Below are 23,380 nucleotides of genomic sequence, written 5' to 3' on the forward strand. Positions count from 1 at the left end.
TAAATAAAAAAACAACTATAAACTCTTGGATTTTTATTCCGTTTGTGAATTGTGACCAAACAAATATCTCCCCACATCTGAAAATGTAATTATTTAAATCTTACACATTCTTCTTGACCGCCTTTTAACACGTACTTTTCTCGAAAAGTCTGTTTTAGTCTGCGACTTTCGCAGAGGCCCTAACAGAACGTTTTCTAAGGTGTTGGCTTGAGATGGGGTTCATTTTAAGATAACCGAACCAAAAGCCACAGCAGAATTTTAAGAGTTGAATTAGATATGATGCGAAAGTTCAAATATCTTAATCTTCCTTAGGATATTTTGTTTTCAACATACCAGAAATCCTCATATTTGGTAAGAACACGCTATTGTTAGCTCCAGATAAGTAGTAGCGTGGTGTTCATGGTCTAAAAAAATTATAGCCTTTGTTTGAAACAGAAATATGCAAACTTGAAATCGTTTAGGGAAGAGAGCTGGGGTGAGTCAAAGAGGTTCAACATGAAATAACATAAAGGTAAAAGAATATAATAAACAAATAAAATAACCTCTCCAACTAATGAAATAATATATTTTCTTTTCTGATGTTCATGCGTAATATAAGATGCACAAAACACTGTTTTTCATTCATTCATTCATTCATTCATTCATTCATTCATTCATTCATTCATTCATTCATTCATTCATCCACCCATCCATGTATATTCTTGAATACGCCGCTCACGGACGAGTTTAAATGCTTGTCTACACTGCCATCTACTGACACAAACAGGGCTATGCAGCTGTTGCCGAATCTTTTTTGTATGATTCTCTTCAGAGTTTTGGTACGGGCACTTAGTGACGGATTTTGCAAACTTTTACGGCCTCCGTTTTTGGGGTAGACTTTTTGGATAGGAAATGACTTTATTTGCTTAATTAAAATACTTTAAATCCATTGCATGAGTCACTTATTAGTAAATTTAGTCTCGCTATGAATCCAGTTGTACTTCGGAGGCTTCAGAGATTGGTTAGAGAACATTGGGGAAAAAACAGTATCTTGAAGACAAAGGAGCTCAGTAGACAGATTAAGCTGTCGAGTTTAAAGCACCATTAAATCCTAAAATACTATCCTTAGCTTTGAACTTCTCTGCAGCACTATTCAATCCATGTAAACTTACTGGTCACACAAAAAAGACTTTTGTCAGATGAGAGTGTTTCATTTCATTGGGTGGAGGAATGTGTTGATTAAACAATTTGTGTACACTGAATTAGTCCTTTATTAGAGAGAAGAAAGAAATCCTGAGACAGTGGTGATGGCAGACAGATCAAGAGAAACAATCCTATTAGAAAACATTCCAGCGACTTAAACAGCATTAACACAGAGACATAGATAAAGTGAAATAGTTTAGGCCAAATCATATTCATGTGTTGGAATGGTCCATGCCCTGTGACAAGAATTGAAAAAGAATGATGTTCACAGATGCTTTTCATTCATAAATAACTCACCTTCATAGTCAATTTTGAATCATTTATTGCTCTTTTTGTTAATGTCATTGGACAAGAAAGGCACAGGCTAGGATTGATAACATGAAGACATTCAAAAATATCATATAAATGTGAGAGGTGAATTATGTACATAAAGCCATGGAAACCAGATAAAGAGAGGCAGGAGCATTTTCTTATCATAATGGCAAAAACAGAATAGAATGGGATAGAGTAGAAATATACTTTATTGGGGAAATGTGGGTGTCACAGCAGCTCATTAAGATAAGTGACTATTCAGACAAAGGTAAAAGAAAATGAAAAATAAGAATAAAACACTGCATCTTAAGGCTCAAATTTACAACATAAGTAAAATAATACTGTGCTATCATTTCAATGATCTGAGTGTGCTATTAAAAAAAATAACAAGCACATGTTTAAAACATTATTGTGCAGCTGAGTAGGTTATATAGAGAAGACGATGTACAAGAAAAATGTTTGCATTAATACAATCTAGGAATTATTCAGTTTCCATACATTCATTCAATTTAGCATCAGCCTCGTTTGAAGCAAAAGTCGTTGAAGCAGAGATTTGTGTGCACATATTTTCTGCCACACCAAGGAGTAAACAAATAGGTTTCAACATCTATTTTGTTATTTTGCAGTTCCACTTGATAAAACAAACTATGTTATTGTTCAGCCACCAGATGTCCTCATACCCCTTTTATTTCCAGTCATCAAGTTATTCAGTTTTTATTAGTTGAGTAAAGCATGCAGAGTTGAGTGATGTGGCATAGTGAGGGGTATGGATGGGGAGTGGGAGGCTTTCTGTCGTCTGGTGCTTATTTCCGTTGGTCAGTGGGTACGTTTTTGCTGGACAGGTCACAAGTCTATCATAGTGCAACGCAAACACACATGTAACATTGTTATAGACATTGACCTCATGCCTTATTACTCACTGATATCTAAAATATCAGAACAAAATGTTAGCATTTGACCTGAACCCCTGAAACTTCCTACTGCTTTGAGCAAAATGAGTGTATTCTAAATTATAATCAACTCATTCTAAGTGGGCCTGGAAACTATTTTGCCTTTGTGACAAAATTAGATTTCACTTGGGGAAGCTTTCTCACACACTATCCTTCCTCTGTCCTATTCAGATGAGTGGACAGTGTTTGGAAAATGGTAGACTTATAAAAAGCGGTAGCGGAAAGGAATAAGCCAGAAACTTCCCCCAACTACATTTGTTGGCATCCACAAAAACAAACCACAATTCAGATCATTGTTTTCCCCTCATAAAATTTTGTGTGACGTACACAAGTTAAGACCTGGCTAATAAATCCTGGGATTCAAACCAAAAGGAGGCTCAACAGGTTTCTGTTTTATTTTTAGACTAAATGTTACATCAGATGGCGAGCAGCTTTGATAATCACATTTGTTTCCCTTGGTGAACATACTGTAGCTGGAAAGCTTACAGGCAGAGCCATGAAGGTCCAAACTCCAGCATTGGCTGCTGGTTCACCCAGGAGGCTGCGCTGGACTTAATCTCTTTGTATCTCAAACACATGCACGCATGCACTCAGAAACGAGACAGATAAACAAATGCATTCAGCGCTCTATTAGATTTTTATTTTTACTTTTCGGTTTTTAGTTTTAATGAATCTGCGCTGATGTGATTTGAAGCTTGATCAGGAGATTCAAGATAACCATGTAGTCATGAGCATTTGCCAAAGTATTAATTTCTAGCAGCCAGGCAAAAATCCCCAACCTACAGCAGCCAACATGCAGCATGGACATGACATCAAATATTAACTGACTAGCCGAGGGATCACAGTGTTTGGTTGGTTTTAATGGCCTGGGATGTTTAACTGAACAGTTTTAAAGAGAGAGGATTAGAATATTGCTTGGTACATCCCAAAAAAAATGCAATTTTGCAAGCAGAATCAAAAATGCTAGCTCAAAGTCCACAGATTTTGGAATGCTTTTCAGTAAAATTAATATAATATGATACATTAAGATAAAGTACTCACTGTATACAGCAAACTAGTGGGACTTCTCAGATTCTATGGATTGACTTGGGATCTGCTGTGCTCAGCTTTAGAATGGATTTTTCTGTGGCTGCTTTGCAAGAGATACTGAATGGCTGTGCAAGTATCTGCTGTTATATAATCAGCTTCACATCAAACAGTCCCTTTCACAGAAGTAGACTTTGGTAAACCTGAGGCGCCAGTTTGACATTTCACCTCATTTCATCATGACCGTTTCAAGCCTGTGACAAGGTGTGCCAGAAAAAATCCGATCTTTTTCAAAAATGATTTTGCAACTCAGTTTAAAAACTGTTTCTTTTTTCTTTATTGTAAAGTAACAGGGTCCATTGCAGTTTGGGGGAAATGTGATTTTCAGCATATGCAACAAATTATTTCATTATCGTGCTGTTTAATGGCAGAGCTGGCTTACTCTGATATGGTGTTTGGCAAGCAAAACAATATCAATAACACAATGCAATCTATGCTAATACCACAACATCACCTCCACATTGATTGGGCTGATGATGGAATGCTGTTTTCTCTGGAAAATGGCTCTCATTCATGCTGCTTCATTTTTCTTCTCGAACAGTCCTCCCTCCCTCAGATTCTCTCTTTCTGCTGCACCCTGTGCTCATATTGCTATGTAATCCTCTCAAAAAGCCCATATGAAAACTTCATTGGTTGACCAGACATAATCCTCAGTGAACTCTAAGTACCTGAATATGTTTGATTGTAAGAGAGGGAAAGCGGATGAAAAAAGCAAACCCTGCTCTCCCGCCAGACATTCGGATTCAAAGTATAACATAATCCAGCAGTTATGTGATGTAAAATGTTAAGCCTGTATGTTTTAAATAATTAATCTCTGCGCATCATCTATGATGACACATTAATATTAGCTACTAATAATCTCCTTAAATTAGATTTTTATTAATTTTATTAATAATTTAATAAAGTATCTAGTTTTAAAATCTTAACTCATTGTATAACCAGAGTTTAGAGTTTGTAAAAAAAAAAAAAACACTAATTTGTTCAGTTTTTTTTCTCATGTTTTTTTTTTAAATTTCATATAATAGAGTATGCATGCCTTTAAAAATAAACTGATATTGCTGGTCTTTTATTATTATTGATATTGCTTGCATAATGTTGTTCAAATCCCTGAAACTCCAGTGAATAGTGACACTCAACACTTCAGGTTGATGTGGTCAAAGTCCTCTCTCCCCAACTAACAGTGAATTGATTTGGAAGTCAGAATATATGAAGAAGAACAAAATAAAATCAGGGTGCCAAGAGACACAGCGGTAGATCAGGAGCGCCATATATGGAAACTACAGACCTCAAAGCAGCTGCTCTGAGTTTGACTCTCAGCTTCAGGATATTTGCTGCATTTCTTTCCCTTCTCTCTCTGCCCTTCTTCCAGTTCACTTGCTAATGAGTAAAGGCCACTTGTTCCATAAAATCTCTTAAAATTTGCAAAATAAAACTAGTTTGAATATTTAAAAAGAATGTTCCTTCTTGTTAGGTGGTAAATGCATACTGGATATATTCTACAGATAGATCTTTGTGGCTTTTATTTTACTGAACCATAAGCAGCATTTTTTTCCAGTTTCTAGTTCTAGTTCGGCTTTTTCATCAGGAAAGAAGACTTGTGACCTTTTGCAACCTTTGCATCATATCTCAAAGCATTTTTACTTCCATGGCATGTTCTTATGATTTTGAGAGAAGAGTTTGGTTTTAACTTAAAAGTTACACAAAACACATTTACTGTATATTACTTGAGTAAAATCAATGTATTGTTTTTTAAGTCTGAAATTTTAAGACTCAAACTCATTGTGAACCCTTATTTGAATACACAAGCACCTCTAAGCCACTTAAAAAGGGGACAATGAAAACACAAACAGTTTCGAAAACATTCACCTTACTAGTATCAATTGTTCTTAAATCCATAACTTAATGACCCACACTGACTTGTGCACCCATACAAATATACAATACTGGAGCAAACCTATTTTCATCTTAGTAGTGAATTGTTGTTAGATACACCTCAACTGTATAACAAGAGAAATAGACGCTTAGAAATAATTATTCATCTATAAACATAAAACACAAAATGTTTCCTTTTTTCCAGTGACTGCAGTACTTTATTAGAGCATTTTGTACAGACAACATCCAGTGTACATTCAAATCCCATCTTACAGATTGTTATCAATGTCTGCTTTGATCATCAGGTGCACATCAAAGTAATACAATAAGTAAAGATTTCATAAGATGTGACTTTATTGTCTGAATGGGTCTGTTGGACTGTACAATATTTGTTTTTGGTCACCAATTGCATGTACAACACAAAGTATTAATAAAGTATTAAAAAATTAAAATGTATTTATGTTAAAAAATATCCAACTTTTATTCAGGGTCATTGACTTCCATTGACGTATTTACTGAACTGTACATACTTTGTAACACTGAATATATCGAAACGATCTGAATACTTGGTTTTTAAAACCTACTGTATGAATTTTGATTATGTAATAACCAGTAAATAACAATGTGTTTTTATAAAATTGCACTTGGACGACTTTGTAAACTAGAATTTGTGTGCAGAAACAAAAGTGAAAAAAATCTATTTATTGATGTTTGAAGTTCAAAATGGTAAACACGGAAATTAATCGGGTGACACACTGGAGAACAGTAAAGCACAAAAGAACAATCATTAGGTATAATGTGTAACAATACAATGGCTCAGCTAATGTAATACATTCTTTCAAACTGATTTTGCTGCTTGACTGAAATCTGTCTTTAAAATAAGTATGTGAATGTCAAAATAAGATGCCTTCCCAGTTAATCTAATGGTTCTTAATAATTTCTGATCTTATCTTTGAATGTGTGGGCGTGGATGTGCATGTGTGTGTAGGTATTGAAAAATTGACATTTTGTTCAGAGGACTATTGCATTTTCACCCAGAATACAGAGATCAGTCGAAGAGCAGAAAGAAATGGATGTGGCTTTTGCACTCCTTTACATTTAAAAAACAACAACAAAATTACCGTCTTGCGTCACTTTAGGACCACTGACGTCAAGATAAAACTTATTTAACTAAAATTAGATTATTTTGGGGGGATTTTCTTCTTGGCCACAGACAACTTGATCTTTTTTTTCCAACATAGTAGTTCTTCCACAAGAAAGAAAAGTTCCAGAACGAGTGTTAGTGCTGAAATGATTGCTTATTTATGTTGTTTTTGGTAAGTGATGCACATTGGTAATCTGTTTTGCACAAAGGGGTTTGTAACTATGCTTTGCTTAACTGTATTTTTTTTTATTTTGTTGTCCAACAACTACATTTTGAACATTTGGGTGAAACTCGTACCAAAAATAAATAGAATGAGGTAAAATTAAAGCCATGTATGAACTGTTGAAATTAAATTAAACCAATAAAACACAAACTATATGATACAAAATGAGACACATTCGTGGTTTTCCTGTATCCTATATGGGACAATGAAAAATAACATGATATATGATGATATATTTTTAGAATATTTCCAGCTTCACATAAGCACAGTGGCAGAGGTGATGCAGGAGCAAATCCAGAGCAAATGTAAAGCGTACAAGAGGCAGACGTTCACACTGCTTACGACACATTGTACAGTACAGACTCCCACAGACAGAAACATCTACAATAGCAGGTAGTTTATTTGGACTTATTTTCAATTTGAGGCACACCGATCCTTTCCCCTGTTAGAAGCTGCCAAATGCCTCCTCTGTAGTTCTCATTTCCCAGAGCGTACAGAAGAGGATTAAAGGTGGGAGAGGTCTTAGCCAGGATAGGAGCGATCTGTGGAGACAAACGGTACATGAATGTCAGAGCTGAAGAGATGTCATGTGGTAATTTGTTGTACAAAAAAGTTTAATTGCTTGGATTTCATAGATGCTTTAGATCACAGGTGTCAAACTCCAGTCCTCAAGGGTCGCTGTCCTGCAGTTTTTAGATGTGCCACAGGTACAAAACGCTGGAATGAAATGGCTTAATTACCTCCTCCTTGTGTAGATCAGTTCTCCAGAGCCTTAATGACCTAATTATTCTGTTCAGGTGGTGCAGCAGAGGCACATCTAAAAATTGCAGGACACCGGCCCTTGAGGACTGGAGTTTGACATTCCTGCTTTAGATGAAGAAATACTTGGTGAAGAAAAAAAAATAATTAACTCAGATTCCATAGATTAGGTTTCAGGTGGCTCTTTGGATCTCGGTCTTAATAACATTGGAGAAAACTAATCTTTTGAATACAAAAACAAATGCAAATTTTAACAATGTTTCAGTTTTTTCATGGAATAATTGGCACTGAATTTCCACAACAGAATGAAACTGAAAGTACTAGCATTATATTTTTCATTCTATTCTCCTTGTCTCCAGGTTGAAAACTATAAATATTTTGTTTTCTCCCAAACATCAACGTCCCCTTAAAAATTTATTCATCCTCTTTCTGCAAAAAAGGGTTAAGCTTTTCAAAAGGTCAGGCAATTTTTGTGGCTCTAAAAAAGTCTCAGGGTAAAAAAAAAGGCTCATCAAGTCCCCTGAATTAGAGCTATGATCTTTCGGATTAAAAGACTACTTAGTGAGTACATCCCATTTGAAATACCAAACAGCTCACACATTTATGCACTACCACACTGCTTACTATCCTTACCATCCTCAGCTTTGGTGAAACAAGGGTTGCATTCTCCACAGCAGCATAGAAAGCCAGAACACCGTAGGGCCCCCAGCAGAATAGCAAAGTCTTCAGAGGAGTGTTGGGGTTAAACTGCAGGTCAATAGTAACAAAAGCATAAAAATGGAGAACTCAAAACTTCAGTTGAAGAGTGATTTGTTAGCCATTCAGACAGAGGGGCAGGGGGGCGGGGATGAAGACAAGAATGCTATTCATCATGAGATTTTCCTTCTAGCAGGCTGGAATAATCACATGCCTGGAATAATGTCTGAGAGAACAAAGGTATGTCATAAGATCATTATACCAAACAAATCAGAAAAAACCAATGACTGAAGGGACAGATTGCTGTAATACTAGAGTCAATGGAGATGTTATTCTCAGCTTCACTTTATCTAATGGTTCTAATGAAGCTTTTTGCTTCATTGAACGCATTTTTTCATAGTGACAAATTCCAAACATGAGACTTTAATAAAGTTCTGTAGTTTAAAGTTACATTTGGCATTTCAAAATAAGTTTCTCTTCCCTCTATGGATGAATTAGAAACCTGTGAACTTTTGAACCTTGTGACACCTACGAAATAGTCATCGTTGCAAGTTAATTTACAATAGTAAGCGTGTGATGAAAAATTGCTTTGCTTAATTTTACTCCTAGTACATTGCGATGAGAGTGTCCGCTGCAAGTTCAGGCAACTGTGAGTAACGGGCTTATGCAACATAACCTGGGGCAACCTGATTCAACCCCTGCAGATCTCTTCTACTCAACTTGGTATATTCAGAGTTTGTGTCAGTGAAGCCCTGATCTCCCCCTGAGGCAACAATCCTTATATGTTACACTGCTTGCCTTTTGTAGTGTGCTTAGTTACTCTAACTAGAGTCCATGTGAGGAAAATGCCTGACATCGAGGATTATTCTGATTTCTTGTCAGAGCATAGACATAAGCTCTATAGTGTCTGTTTGTGAAGATTTACTTAGCAGTTGCTATTGTTTCATTACTTGCAAACTGACTATTGGATTTATGCTCTTTCTTCTCTAAATAAAACCTTATTGTCTGTGCTGATGAAGATAGATTTCTTGAGTAATATTTTAGTTGTGGTAGATTACATTCTTCCTTACTTAGAATAAATCCAGATTAGTTGGGCTAACAGTTAATCCAAAGGAAGCCAAGAACATCAACTCCAATCTCAAAGGCATCAGAGGTGGTTTATGTGAATGTTATTTTGTCAACCTTAATTTGATTATCACATTTGTAATGAGCAATTATTTACACAGAAGCTGATGATGACAAGGTAAATAGATGTAGGAGATCGGGCTCCACCAACAATTTTCCTGTGTGAAACATTAACTGAAAGGAACATGTAAAGCATTTCTTTAAATGCTTTACATTTAAAGCATTTAAATGTAAAGCATTTTATATTAGATGGTTCCATTATAATCCATTATATTAGATGGTTAGTGTAACCATCTAATATAAATTAAAAAATATGTAAAAATAATGTGCTAAAAATGCTCTATAAAAAAACAAAAAAATAAACAAACATCAGAAATCATAAACCTCTAGGATGTTTTTGCACACTGGAGTAGCTTTAGTGGGTGGTATACATCCATTACAGCTAATTCAAAGTTATTTACCCATCAGTTACAACTATAAAGGTAAAATATGTTTGCAGCTAATTACCTTTTAGCAGAATCTAACTTCTAAAATCCTGGCCTAACCTTTTAAATGTGGAATTTCTGTGTGTATGTTCCCATCCTTTCTCTTGCAGAGAATGTGAAATTCTCACTGAAGACTCCACGTTCTAATAACACAGGTGGATCATGTTTTATAACATTACTTACCTTGGGGTTCCCAGTCTTTTTGAATCTTTGTGCGATGGACTGGTAGGAAGACAGAACAACAAACACCTGAATGCCCATGTTGAAAATGCTCATAGGTATCAAGTATGAAACATAGTTCCTGTTGAAAGAGGAATAAATATCAGCCAAGGAAATAAAGACTTCCGTGTGATGTAATAATACATTTCAATGTCATTTATGTATCTATATGATCACTGATGGAAAACTTATTAAGCCATTCCACACTTTCATTATACAAAACTTCAAGTCTGTCTTTGCTTAAATGTACATCATGTTAAAAAACAGTCGAGGCACATTTCTCTTCAGAAAATTGACAAAAGGTTGTGCATGAGCAGCACCTGTCTCCTTTACTGTAATCCAGTGTGCAGCAAGTCCTGAGAGGCTCGTAATCATACTCTCCCCAGCCGATGAGGGGCATGGCTGCCCAGAAGGCGGCAAACATCCAGATAAATACAGCCAGAGAGATGGCGGTGCTCCACTGCAGCTTTGTCCCTGGATAAAGAAAGATTCAGTTTGTCTGTTTTCATCATACCCGTGAATGCTTTAAGACTTGAGCTTTTTAAACTACCCTTGATTGGCTACTGTTTTCAGAGACTATGGTTATAGCAGAGGAACTAACTGATATAGGTAAAAAGATGATAGTTATCCTCATGTGAAATATATCACATTTTAGAGAAGAACAAGGCAGCTTGTTTCTTTGTCTATGCTCCCATTTATCATAACAAATGTTCTGCTTCTTTACCATCATGGTTATCAACAGCAATCTGAGGCAAATTTCAAGCTATCATCCCAAAGCTCTGTTTAACTCTGTGCAGGACAGCAGAAGAAATGGGTGAGGTTTTGACACTGATCATTACCTCCAGGAGTCAACTTACTCGTACAGTATTGATGGTATCTGTCCCAAGCAATAGCTGCTATGAAGTGAAGGCTGGCAAGAGCTGTCATGAAGCCCTGAAAACCATGAGTCTGGCAGCCATCTGAGCCGTAAGGCCAGTACCTGCATGGAAGAGGTGAAGTTGTTATGAAAGGTTGAATTTATAGCAAGAAGATGTGCCACATATGGCTATATTAAGCTTGATCTCACATTACTGAAACTGGGGTTGCTTTTGAAAACCTTACTAAGGCTTAAGAAAGCTTTTGAAAGCATAAATAAGGCTTTTAAAACTGTGGCAAAGTTAAGGAATTCTCACTTGCTATGCATCTACTCTGTGCACATTGGTAATTGTTGGCCTGATTCACAGCTTTGGCCTGAAAAACATAGGAAGGAATTAAGAAAAATATATTTTAAGACATTAAGGCTGGATTGCCAGACTCTGGGGTATTACTTTCATTAACTTCTGACTGCATCTATGAATGTTACACTTTGTTCTTCTGTGTTTAGCTATGTCTCTTTTACTGACAAAGCCATAGACAATACCATTTCTTTTTCTGTAGAAATGCACTACTGGCTAAGCATTTATCTTTTTAGTTGTATGGAGGAATTTTTCTTCAATAATAATAATTGCTATGAGGCAGTTTACACGTTTGCTCAGGGGGGGTGATTGCTTCAATCAATGACTAAATGCAGCCTGCATGGCTTTCCTACACTGATAACTTTTTAACACTTGGCAGAGGCTGGTAGAGTACCCAAACATTGTGCTTAAGTAATAGTAGCACTACTTCCAGATATGAAGGAAAAGCCATCAAGGAATTATTTCTGTAAGAATAAAAACATTTGATAAAAAAGGTGACTCAAGTTTTGATTAATTCTTTGAACATGACATCTGATTTAATTTATAAAATAATATAACCAGGCAGAAAAAGTAACAATTCTGGTATAAGAATGAAATAAAGAATGACTAGAAATAAACAGCACCATTTAATTCAGGCAGGCAAAAAAGAAAACAAACATTTCCAACAAGTTGTTTTTAAAGCATACAGTTTTTGAAACCAGTGGTTAAAGAAGGCAATGTTCATAGAAGAGTATATACATCACTTTATAGAACAACATAAAGTGATGTTGATAATATACATCATTAACTGCATATCGACTTGCTATTGAGACAGCAAGCTAAGCAGATAGAGAATAATGTAATAATAAAACTTGCGATCACACAAAAAGTCTCAACTTTAATATGAATATTGATGGTTTGCTTTGTATCAAATGCACTTTTTGATTAGAACATCTTTGTTTCTCATTTAGTGAAGTTACTCAAGGTAAGAGAAATGTAACCTCAAAATATTATTACCCAAGTAGAGGTAAAAAGCTTGGTGCAGCAACTATAGCTGGAAGAACATTTTGTTCAAAGAGTTAGTCCATGAAATGAAACTGAATAAATGAGTTACTACCCATCTCTGCCAAGTGGCTTGTTAAACTGAACTTGACTGCTTTGTTTTCATTGAACTGGAATGCATGTCAATTCATTTGAATCTCTTCCAAGGTTTTCCCTTCTCTGGAGGTTTTACACTCATGGTCAGAATTATTTGTTTGTTTATTTGTTGTTGTTTTTTTGACAATAATTTGAAAAAATGAAAACAGATAATTACAAAATGTTATCAAATAAGTTAATATAAAGCATCAGGGAAGTGATACATTTATTTTTTCTTGCTACAAAATGGATGAATTTGTTTTAAGTTGCTCAGGGGTTATGGTAAATATCTGTTTTCAGGTTCAGCTACAAATTATCAACAAAATTGACCTTTGACTTGGCTATTCAAAACAACTGTTGCTGTTTAGATTGTTGCTTCTGCTTTAAAGGAATTTTTCTGGAAAAACAACTCCCTTCCTAAGTTGTAGCTCAGACAGACTGAATCAAACAATAAAGCAATATTTTTCTCCATTGATTTCCCTTTTCCTTTTCAAGCCTTGTGGGGCCAGCTGCTGAGAAATATCCCCAGAACATGATGGTGACACAACCATGCTTCATGGTTGTGGTGACATGCAGTGTTTGTTGTTCGCCAAACATAGTGTGTAGCTAATTACCAAAAGGCAAAGTTTTTTCTTATAATCCCAAAAAGAATTGCAGATGATATTTCCTAAGGTATTTATTGCCAGCATTAATTCAAGAATAACCCATGTGAGAGCTGTTGCATTTAGAGTCTACCCTATCTGAGCCACTGAACCTTTAAACTTCAAAGTCTGAGTTACTTGTAGTTTCCTTTTGTCTTCATGTTGTTATTGTATTAAGAAAATAGACTTCTTAGACATGTTGTAACATTAATCACTAAATGCACAGCTTCTCTCTCAAAGATTAAGCCTCTTCTTTTTCCAGCAGGGATTTGGAGTCATTAATCCATGCTTTCATTGTCTCTTGGCTGGATTATTGCAATTCTCTTTAATAGACATATTCAGTTCACCCTGTCACACCTTCATCTAGTCCAAACTGGTGGTATGATTTTTGGCAGAGGAGCAATGAGACTTCACTCCTGTGTTACAATTTTTCACTGGCAAAAAATTAATTTTAGTTTTTTTTTTAATTTCAGGGTCAATTTTTATCATTCTTTTATTTGTTTTTAAGTCTCTTAAAGTCATAAAATCAGCATATTTGTCCAGCCGGCTGCAGTCCTATGCTGCATTTCCCTTCAGGCCAGCTGACCAGATGCTGCAGGTGTTTCCTAAACCAAGGAGGAAATTGAGATGGGATTGAACTCTTGTGGCTCCAACGTTCTGGAATGAAATGGCTCTGTACATAAGACAAGCTAATAACTCAGTTGATATTGTTTGAAAACAAACTTTTTTTTCTTAGGGCTTTAACAAATTGTAGTTTGTAGGCTGCTCTATCTATCTATCTATCTATCTATCTATCTATCTATCTATCTATCTATCTATCTATCTATCTATCTATCTATCTATCTATCTATCTATCTATCTATCTATCTATCTATCTATCTATCTATCTATCTATCTATCTATCTATCTATCTATCTATCTATCTATCTATCTATCTATCTATCTATCTATCTGATCTCAGGAGGAAGTCTACCGACAACTCTCTCAGCTCCTAATTTTAATCAGCATTGTTTTCTCATTTGACCGCTTCCCATGTAGCCACAAGAGGCCCAACCCTTGCAATTATGAAAACAGTGCTTGCATAACTTACCTCAGAAAGCTGGAAAAAGCTGCGATGGTGGCATTCATGCAGATGCCGATGTCAGCCATGGCTAAACTGAACACCAGGAAATTACTGGGGGTCCTTAGCTCTCTCACTTTGAGGAAAGCCACGATTGTCACCGCGTTTAGAAGGAAGCCCAGCAGACCTTTTGGCAGAGCGGAAAAGAAATGTTTACAGCCTTATGTATTACAGCCAGTGCGCACATCGTCGGTTATTACGACACAGGCAAACAACGGCACCATGTCAGATGATTGCATCCATTTGTTTGTTTACACACCACCAGAGGATGTAGTATTCAGAAATGACAGAAATAACGCGCTGATACTGTATGGGATCAGTGTCCGAGAGGTGACAGGTTCTCGCCTAGATAAATGTGGAGCATCGAGGGCACTTTTGATGTCTGGACGGATTCCCAGAGAAAACACTCACCCTCCACCAGCAGACAAGATCCCAGCGAAAACACATCAAACTCGGAGAAACCCTCCGGCAAAGGGTACGACGTGACCATCCTGGCTGCGATTTGACGCTGTATGTTTCCTCTCCGCTCAGTCCACTCATTTACAGTTCGCCTCGATGTGACTGTACAGGGTCCGCTTATAAAGGGACATTTCACGTGAAAAGCATGCAGTTTATTATGTAAAACCCCCCACCCTCTCCCTTTCTCACTCTCTCTCGCTCTCTGTCTGTCGCCCCAATCCGCGCAGGAATGTCTTAATGAACATAACCGTAGCGCTTAATGCGCGTTTGCTCCCGTCGCAACAATAAAGCCCCCAGCGAGTTACACAACAAGCCTTTGTGCGTTGCTGTCCCGATGATGATGATGCAGCCGCTGCAGCTGAGAAAATGGGTTTGATGTCCGCGGTTCTCAACAGGTGTCCGTGAGGATGCGGTCTACAATTAAAGTAAAATATGCACGTTTAAAGCAACAATTCTGAAAGCATTTGCATTTGACTTCCCTTAGCCAATGCCTTGCAGATCCTTCCTTTGCAATAACAGCTGCCAAATCTTTGGAGGTGTGTGTCTATCAGGTTTGCACGACTGAACAATGACATTTTTGCCCATTCTTTGCAAAATAGCTCAGTCAGAGTAGATGGGTGCCTGTAAACAATGTTTTTTTAATCTGATCTAAACTTTTGCGTTGTAGCTATGCTTGTGTTTTGTTTTAGATTGTTGTCCTGCTGAACCTTCATCTCAAGTCTTTTACTGCCAGTAACAGGTTTCCTTCATAGTTATTACTCTGACCAACTTCCCTTTTTATGATTAAGAAACACAACACAACAGCATGATGCTGCCACCACTATGTTTCATGGTAGACATAGTGTGATGTACACAGTAGACATTCTCACACGAGTTGTATTTAATATGAGTTGGGTTTAGGTGACTTTTCAAAACCGCACTTAATTTTATTTTGCGGTATCAATCAATCAATCAAAGTTATTTGTATAGCACCTTTAACAACAAGGCAATTCAAAATGCTTTGCACCACAAAACCACAAAAAAGTTACACAAGCAACATAGAGCCGAGAAACCAGTAACCAACATTATATTTTATGGAGCGTCTTCTTCAAGATCCTCAATACTGATCATACTCAAAGTAAAGGGGGCTTTCATATAATTATATGTATGAAATAGAAGAAAAAATCAAATATGCTCTACTTTCTTTCAAAAAGTCTAGTAAAATAGTCACAAAGTGTTACTGTATTTTCTTTTTCTTTTTTTTTTTTAATAAAAAAGACAGTATTCATGCTCTTTCACTTATTGACCCAAAGCAATTTCAGTGAACTAGCAACAGAGTGCACTGGGGATGCAGTTTTGTATCCTCCTTAATCCTTGATCTGACTTGCAGGGCCCTCTGAAATGGTCGGCCATCTTTTCGTGCAGCTTCAACTTTTGACAGGCACATTGACCTTTAAGGGATTAAGCCCACTGCGTATTTGTTTACAATGATAGAGGATAAAACTAAATGATTTTTTGAACCCACAGATGTTTTAACCAAAGCTTTATTCAAGCTGAAGCTCCTCTGCTGTGACCCTGGCAGACAGGAACATACATTGCATTGTAGCTGTGACTAAAATATGGCTCCAAAAAGCTGGTTAAAAACAATGTAAATTGCATAAAGTGTTAGCATTATCCCAAACCTAAAGTAGAGCAAATAGCTTATAATTTGTTAGCTGTTAAAAAACATCTGCAGATTTTTGTGCCAATGGGCTGAGGGGAAACAAACATGACATTGTGCTGCTCTGAGGATTACATAAAAAAATGCTGGTGAAGTTTAGATGGAAATATGTAGTGTTCAGTCACATGATATTACAAATCACATGATACAAACAAAGACTAATACAAAAGAGTTTTTAGAACAAATCTTTTTCTTGTTTTTTAAGTTGAGTTGCACAAACCCTATAAAACGTTTTTAAATTACCTTATTCAAGTAATCTATTAGCAAATTTTACTGTAAATGGTAAAAGTGATGCTTCTTGATGAATATGGTAGATCTGCATCATGCTGATAAATTACAAAACATGTTGTATGGGCTGTGTTCGGGGCGTTCAAAGGACCCTTTGAGTTTCTTGAAATAATTTTGTGTCACTAAATAACAGTTTGTTTTGCTGTCCAGCAATCGCAGTACTTTTATAGTTTAATAATTTAGTTTGTTTGCAGCTCGATCTCTTCGCTTCCACAAGCCTCTCAGCTAGAATTTGGGTCATAATTCTCCAACTTATGTCAGTTTGACTCAGGATTATTCACAAATATACCAATATCAGTTCATGTGCAGAGTTTCAAACTTGACTCTTTTCATAAAATTTTACTAAGTCAAAGTGAAACACAAAAATATCTTATAACAAACAAAACTTTGACTCCATGAAAAAAGTCTGCCAATATAACATGCCATCTTCCTTTCTCTCTTCTTAGCAACCTTCTTCAAAGTAACAACCAGCTGTAAGAAATCCACAGTCTGTTGTGCTAAGAAAGAAAATATTGGATGTAGCTTCCCCTCTGACACTGTCCTACTTTTTCATTGAAAGACTTTTAACAGAATACTTGCATATGCTTATCTTTTTAATTAAATTATAATTATTGATGACCTTTCTGTATTTGGAGAAAATACTTTTTTTGGTGAGGACTGTGGTGGGAAAAATTTAACAACACATTCCTGCATTTACTCAAAAATCTTTTATGAATCCATCACATCAGTTTAAAGCTTAATACGCTCTGATCTGACATTCTTTTCCACACATTTGTAAATTTCAAGGGGTTAATGATTACCTTTTGTTGTTCCATGAAAAATATTTCCATAAATGTTGTTATACATATTATGCATTTACACATATCTTAAAACTGTCATAAGAAAGCCTTCAGATCCCTTGGCAGGACCAATACATGTGTTTTAAAAACCTTTCAACAGCAGAGCCACCTTGTGGTAAAACAAAGCGATGTTCGCTTACATCTCCGCTGTCACAGTAAGGCTGAAATGAACAGCCAACAATTCAGTGGAGAGAAAAAAAAAACATCCCAGTGGATTATGACCGTTTCGGAAGTGTTTTTTTCACTGATGATAAATAGGGACGTCTCCGCGCAGCCTATCAGATTCCGGGATGCTATACGCATCAAAATGAAACGAACGCCAGTTCTTCCTCTAATCCCAGTCTATCCTTTTTATCTCGGGACTCACAGCAGTCAGATCACTATGGGACAGCAAAGCGGTGGAACAAAGCCATGCAGGCGATAGTCCTTTGCATGAGAGAGAAAAAGTAAGTCTGTTTAAATTTGAGTGAGGCGCAAAGTGGGCGCACAGGCACACTGCGTATGCGTAAAAGTGGGCCAAGATGTTCCGCATCCTGCTCCTGGGGCTCTGCGTGGCCACGCTGGAGCTTCCCTCCCCAGTGAGCTCCTGCCCTTCGCAGTGCAGCTGTTTTTACCATAACCTGAGTGACGGATCCAAGGCTAGGTAAGGAAACTACAGAACAAACTATGTAAACGACCCTGCGTGGTTATGCGCACGGGTGCATCTCTTCGGATGATTAGATCTTAACCTGAGGACAGATGTATCAATGAACTGTGAACAGTGAACTGTGAACACGTGAAAAACTGTGAAGAACATTGAAAAATTAGAGTTTATCTCAAATTTGATCTTTCACAAGATTATCTGTTAAAAACATTCTTTGCATTATTTTTCGACAATATTATCCACGTTGTTTTATTTTCTTACCTCACCTGAGTGAGTGAGCCTTTGCACGTAACTGAATTTATAAGTTGTCATCCAGTTTTATTAACAATTAATAACACATTTTTATCCTGCCTGTCAAATATAATTTATGAATATTGGTTTGCCCTTTTCAGAAGCGTGATATGCAATGATCCCGACATAGCTCTCGTGCCAGCCGGGTTCCCTGTTGACACATCCAAACTGCGGATCGAGAAAACAGCCATCCAGCAAATCCCAAGCGAAGCCTTCAGCTACCTCTCAAGTCTGGAATTCCTCTGGATGTCTTTCAACACCCTGTCGGCTCTGAGCCCGGAAAGCTTTCGGGGACTGTTCAACCTGGAAGAGCTTCGTCTGGACGGGAATGCCCTCACTGCCTTTCCCTGGGAGTCTCTCATGGACATGCCCAGCCTCAGACTTCTTGATTTGCACAACAACCAGCTCACCTCGCTGCCCGCGGAAGCCACCACTTACATCAAGAACCTCACCTACCTGGACCTGTCCAGCAACAGTTTGCTGACCTTGCCGATCGAGGTGCTGACCAACTGGCTGGCTGCGAAGCCCGTGCAGGGCCCCGAGAGCTCCAAGATGATTCTTGGTAAGAAGCGACACACGGGCGTCTCCAGGAGGTTTATGAGCTGGATTGTCCTGGGGTGGAACAGCCGAATTAAAAAACATAATACAATTTTTTGGAGTAGTAGGATCTCATTTACTACCATTAAAATATACAAAAAAGGATATAAATAAATAAATAAATAAATAAATAAATAAATAAATGTTAATAATAAAAAAAAACTACTCTCCCATGTCACATGTGCACGCCTGCCCTCCAACACACACATAACTTAGTGTATGTTGCTCACTTCATTATATCTACTGTGTGTAATGGAGAGTTGCTCTTTGATGGCGGCTGGACAAACAAAATATTTTTAAGCGGCACATAATCTCAGTCCTGACCTTGATTTATTTTTAAAATATCCTGCTTAATTCAGAATAATCTCTCTCTGTATTTATTTATTTATTTATTTTGTAAAATATGCAGCTTCAAGACTGCAGTAACACTTAAATGCACCTATCTAACAAAAAGGTTAGACTTTCACCTTAGCCGGTGCAAACCTTGTATAGACAAGTAAGACATTTTTAAGAATCATTCATTTGTTTTAACATCTTTTGTGGCACCATCAGTTTGCCTACTAAATGAAAAGGTGAAAATACTTCTTCAAATACATGTATGCATAACAGCCCATGATCTGTACTGAGAGTTTAAACTTAAAACTCAAATATATACAGACCGTAAAAGAAATTAGAACAACAAAATGTTAGTACACATTACTGTTTCAATATCTTACACATCATCATCATCATCATCATCATCATCATCATCATCATCATCATCATCATCATCATCATCATCATCATCATCTATGTTGTCATTATTGCCATAATCATAACTATGTAGTTTCTGAATTAAATGTAAATCCTCTTACAGGATTATCATCATAGCATCACAATCAGCCATCTGCAAGCCACTCTTTCACTTTGCACACAGCTGCACTTTTCTGTCTCCTCCTCAAGTTTTGCCTGTTTCTCTTCATCCACAGGTCTCCATGACAACCCCTGGGTGTGCGATTGTCGACTCTATGACCTGGTCCAGTTCCAGAAGTCCCCCACGCTTTCCGTGGCATTTATTGACACAAGACTCCGCTGTTCGGCACCAGAGAGCTTCTCAGGGGTCTTGTTCAGCGATGCGGAGCTGCGTCAGTGTCAGCTCCCACGCATCCACACAGCAGTGGCACGAGTCCGGAGTGCGGTTGGGAACAATGTTCTCCTTCGGTGTGGGACCATTGGTGTACCGGTGCCAGATCTGACATGGCGCAGGGCTGATGGACAAATGCTTAATGGAACAGGTTAGCTAGCCTTTAGTTTTATCAGCGGCAATTCTGGCATAAACAATGCCCAGGTTGAGCTCTTCATTTTCATAAAAACAGATCCTATAATTTACAAATAGAGTAAAGGCTTTACAAATCCCCAATTAATCTACAGTACTTCATACATGTTGTCAGACATTTACTGCATCACAATAGTTTCAATGAATCTCAAAATGTGCTTTAATGAATCTGAATAACCTGGTCCAAGTATTTCAGATTTTCTGGTACAATAAAAATAGCCCTTTTAATTTCCAATTTCAAACTTCATATCAAATCAAGTGAAAACCGTGCCGTTGTGCACGGTGGGGAGCTGAAAAGGCTCATTTAAAGTACTGGGGAAAGAAATCTAAAGACATTCAAGACTCATGGCCTCTATGGATTCTGACATGTTACTTCATCTTACATGTTCTTATAGTGTTTACACTGTAGACAACACAAAGCTTTTCCATTCTCTACCAGCTGGGCATAAAAAAAGCAATAGAAAACCATTCAGAAGTAAAACCAATGAACAGTTTCTGATTTGGAACTGATAGATACCTTTTTCTTTTGTATTTGGTTTATGCTGCCCAGCAACAGGTATTCCTGGGCAGGCAACCATGTGAGTCATATCAGCTACCACCACAGGGTCTCTGTGCATTGTACATGCATTGGGAGGATTTTTATACTCTGTGGTCTTGTTAATTAAACAGAGAGCTACTACTAGATCCAGTTGGATTGTAAGTCTGATTGACAGCTGCCGTCTTTACAGGCAGTTACACAACATAGACGGCAATTGATGAATGAATATTGTGTAATCAGCTGCCTGGCATTGTTTTCTTTTTATTAGCAGAGATCTTCTCTCAGATTCAGGTTCCTATTAAATTTTTGCCATTCTAAAATGTTGTTTTGTGTTCATAACTGCATAATAATGTAAATTAATATCTCTCTTCTACCACAGTACAACAAGAAACATCTAAAGAAGGAATCACCTGGTCCATCCTCAGCGTCCCAGCTGTGTCCTACCGCGATTCAGGAAAATTCATCTGCAAGGCATCAAACTATGCAGGGAATGCAGAGGCTGTCATTTCTCTGGTTGTCTCTAACCCACCAAGACCCGAAGGGAACCAGACAAACACCGACAAGAAGGTCAAAGTCAAGAAGCCAAACCCAGTGGGTAAAGCAGCCTACCAGGAGAAACTGGTGGCCAGATACGTAGTTCCAACTTCCACCTCATCAGCTTTGGCTGCTATGGATTCTGACATGTTACCTGCTGACTCCGAACAGGTCAGCTACACCCTAACTGATGGAGCCACCCAGGATCCCTCCACCTCCCCCAACTCAGATGCACTACTGGATCTGGAGAAGACAAATCTCAGCAACCTGGCGGCGAACACTTCATCCCTACAGCAGGACCCAGACAGGGTGGTCCGCTCTGTGAAGGTGGTGGGTGACACAGACAATACAATATCTCTGAACTGGAGAGCACCTAAAGCAAAGAACACGACTGCCTTCAGTGTGCTGTATGCTGTGTTTGGGGAGCGGGACATGAGAAAGATCAACGTTGGAGCGGGACAAACCCGTGTAACTATAGACGGGTTGGTGCCCAGGACCAAGTACATTGCCTGTGTATGTGTGAAGGGACTGATTCCCAAGAAAGAACAGTGTGTGATATTTTCCACCGATGAAGCAGCTAGTGCAACTGGCACCCAGAAGCTGATCAATGTGATTGTGATCACTGTGGCCTGTATCATTGCAGTCCCCCTCACTGTCATTGTGTGCTGTGGGGCGCTGAAGAGGCGCATTAAAAAGTACTGGGGAAAGAAATCCAAAGACATTCAAGACTCATATGTGACTTTTGAAACACTGTCCCCTGGTACAAAGGCCAAAGGGCTTGAGGGTGAGTACTTAAACAGACTGAATCAAGAGGAGTCTAACAGATTGCTGTCAGCCCGCTCCAGCCTGGACTCCGAGTCAACAGCAAAGATCGAGGGACAACCTAACGAGTACTTCTGCTGACGTCATGCTCCAGCTCTGGCTCCTGCTCCACGCCATCTTCCGTGCAATCACCCACATCCGCATCTGCATAGCAATCCGAAGCCCAATGTCCATCTGCACCATTCTCATCACCGCCCACACTTTCACCCTCATCCATATCCCCAGCACAATCCCTATTCTCACCCCACACAACATCCTGACGTCAGTCCTCCTCCCACACGCTCCCATACACCCACACCATGGGATTCCCCTCCACCGGTTCCTCCTCGCTGGATACTGCCACCGACTCCACCGCCACAGAGGCCCAACTTCTATCAAAGGACTCTTGCACGTTGCACAATAATGGAAATCTCAGTTTAGAAGAAAAAAATTGGAACGTTCTGGAAAAGCCTGTCCTTCTTGCAGATGCTCTGCTGTGCATCCAAACATCCATAACTGGCAAGACTTGCTTTTACGTGTAGAAGAATGTTTGCATCACAAAGTCTAAGAAAAAAAAGTAACATTTGAAGCTACTTGCACGACCCAGCGAAAAAACCTTCTTACTCTAACCTGATTTAAAGGGAACACAATGGTACACACTCCATTGTACATAATATATGTATGTGTATGATTTGTAAATATTGACTGAACCATGTACACTTACATATACTGTTAATTCTGTGCCTCTGTATATATCTGTCATTAGTTCAGAGAAGATATACACATAGGCATGGTTCAACACTGGTGAGTGGAGGGCAGCTGGAGCTGGAGAGAAGTACAGAAAGGAGTGAACTATGACGCAATGTAAATAAGATGGAAATGAGAAGTTAAATCAGTTTTATTCCCCAGCAATGAGAAATGTAAGAAAATCTATGTATCCGTTCAATGCCAGCTAGAGGCATCATTACCCTCATTTAATGTAGATCTTTTCATTCCGATCATACCGCACATTTAAAGATGATTAAATAAACTTTTATATATATTTACCTGATATTGTGTGTTCATACTAGTGAGTTACTTAACCTCAACACAACCACTCTATTATTCTTTTATCATATTTCAGCTCAGCATATTTTTATACTGTCTTGTGTGTTCTCATTGCTCAAAATGTACCAACTCTTGACCCTCAGGTTTCCCTCAGTGATGACCTGAATAAATTTTTCCATCAAATC

General features: G+C 37.9%; 2 protein-coding genes and 1 long non-coding RNA gene across 4 annotated transcripts; 1 reads left to right on the forward strand and 2 right to left on the reverse strand.

Annotated features, from left to right (window-relative positions):
* Positions 1-1,487: 1,487 nt before the first annotated feature.
* Positions 1,488-3,640, reverse strand: LOC111606522. The gene is made up of 2 exons (XR_002752067.1): positions 3,486-3,640; positions 1,488-2,345 (listed from the first exon to the last, which is right to left on the reverse strand). It is a non-coding gene; the product is annotated as an uncharacterized LOC111606522 (long non-coding RNA).
* Positions 3,641-5,597: 1,957 nt separating this feature from the next.
* LOC102234430 (RPE-retinal G protein-coupled receptor-like) lies at positions 5,598-15,102 on the reverse strand. The gene is made up of 7 exons (XM_005801581.3): positions 14,556-15,102; positions 14,115-14,271; positions 10,911-11,032; positions 10,374-10,527; positions 10,018-10,135; positions 8,162-8,275; positions 5,598-7,311 (listed from the first exon to the last, which is right to left on the reverse strand). The coding sequence occupies exons 1-7, from the start codon at positions 14,632-14,634 to the stop codon at positions 7,168-7,170; spliced, it is 888 nt and encodes a 295-aa protein (XP_005801638.1). The 5' UTR covers positions 14,635-15,102; the 3' UTR covers positions 5,598-7,167.
* A 2,501-nt stretch (positions 15,103-17,603) lies between these two features.
* Positions 17,604-23,199, forward strand: LOC102227777 (leucine-rich repeat, immunoglobulin-like domain and transmembrane domain-containing protein 1). Of its 2 annotated transcripts, XM_023327168.1 has the most exons (5): positions 17,604-18,072; positions 18,465-18,925; positions 19,929-20,234; positions 21,193-21,404; positions 21,519-23,199. In XM_023327168.1, exons 1-5 carry the CDS (start codon positions 17,951-17,953, stop codon positions 22,248-22,250), a joined length of 1,833 nt encoding a protein of 610 aa, XP_023182936.1. In that variant the 5' UTR covers positions 17,604-17,950; the 3' UTR covers positions 22,251-23,199. The 2 variants fall into 2 exon arrangements, with proteins under 2 accessions (XP_023182936.1, XP_005801701.1); XM_005801644.2 differs by having other exon boundaries at positions 21,193-23,199.
* The last annotated feature ends 181 nt before the right edge of the window (positions 23,200-23,380 follow it).

Source organism: Xiphophorus maculatus, chromosome 22 (assembly GCF_002775205.1).
Source record: "Xiphophorus maculatus strain JP 163 A chromosome 22, X_maculatus-5.0-male, whole genome shotgun sequence".
Classification (NCBI taxonomy): domain Eukaryota; kingdom Metazoa; phylum Chordata; class Actinopteri; order Cyprinodontiformes; family Poeciliidae; genus Xiphophorus; species Xiphophorus maculatus.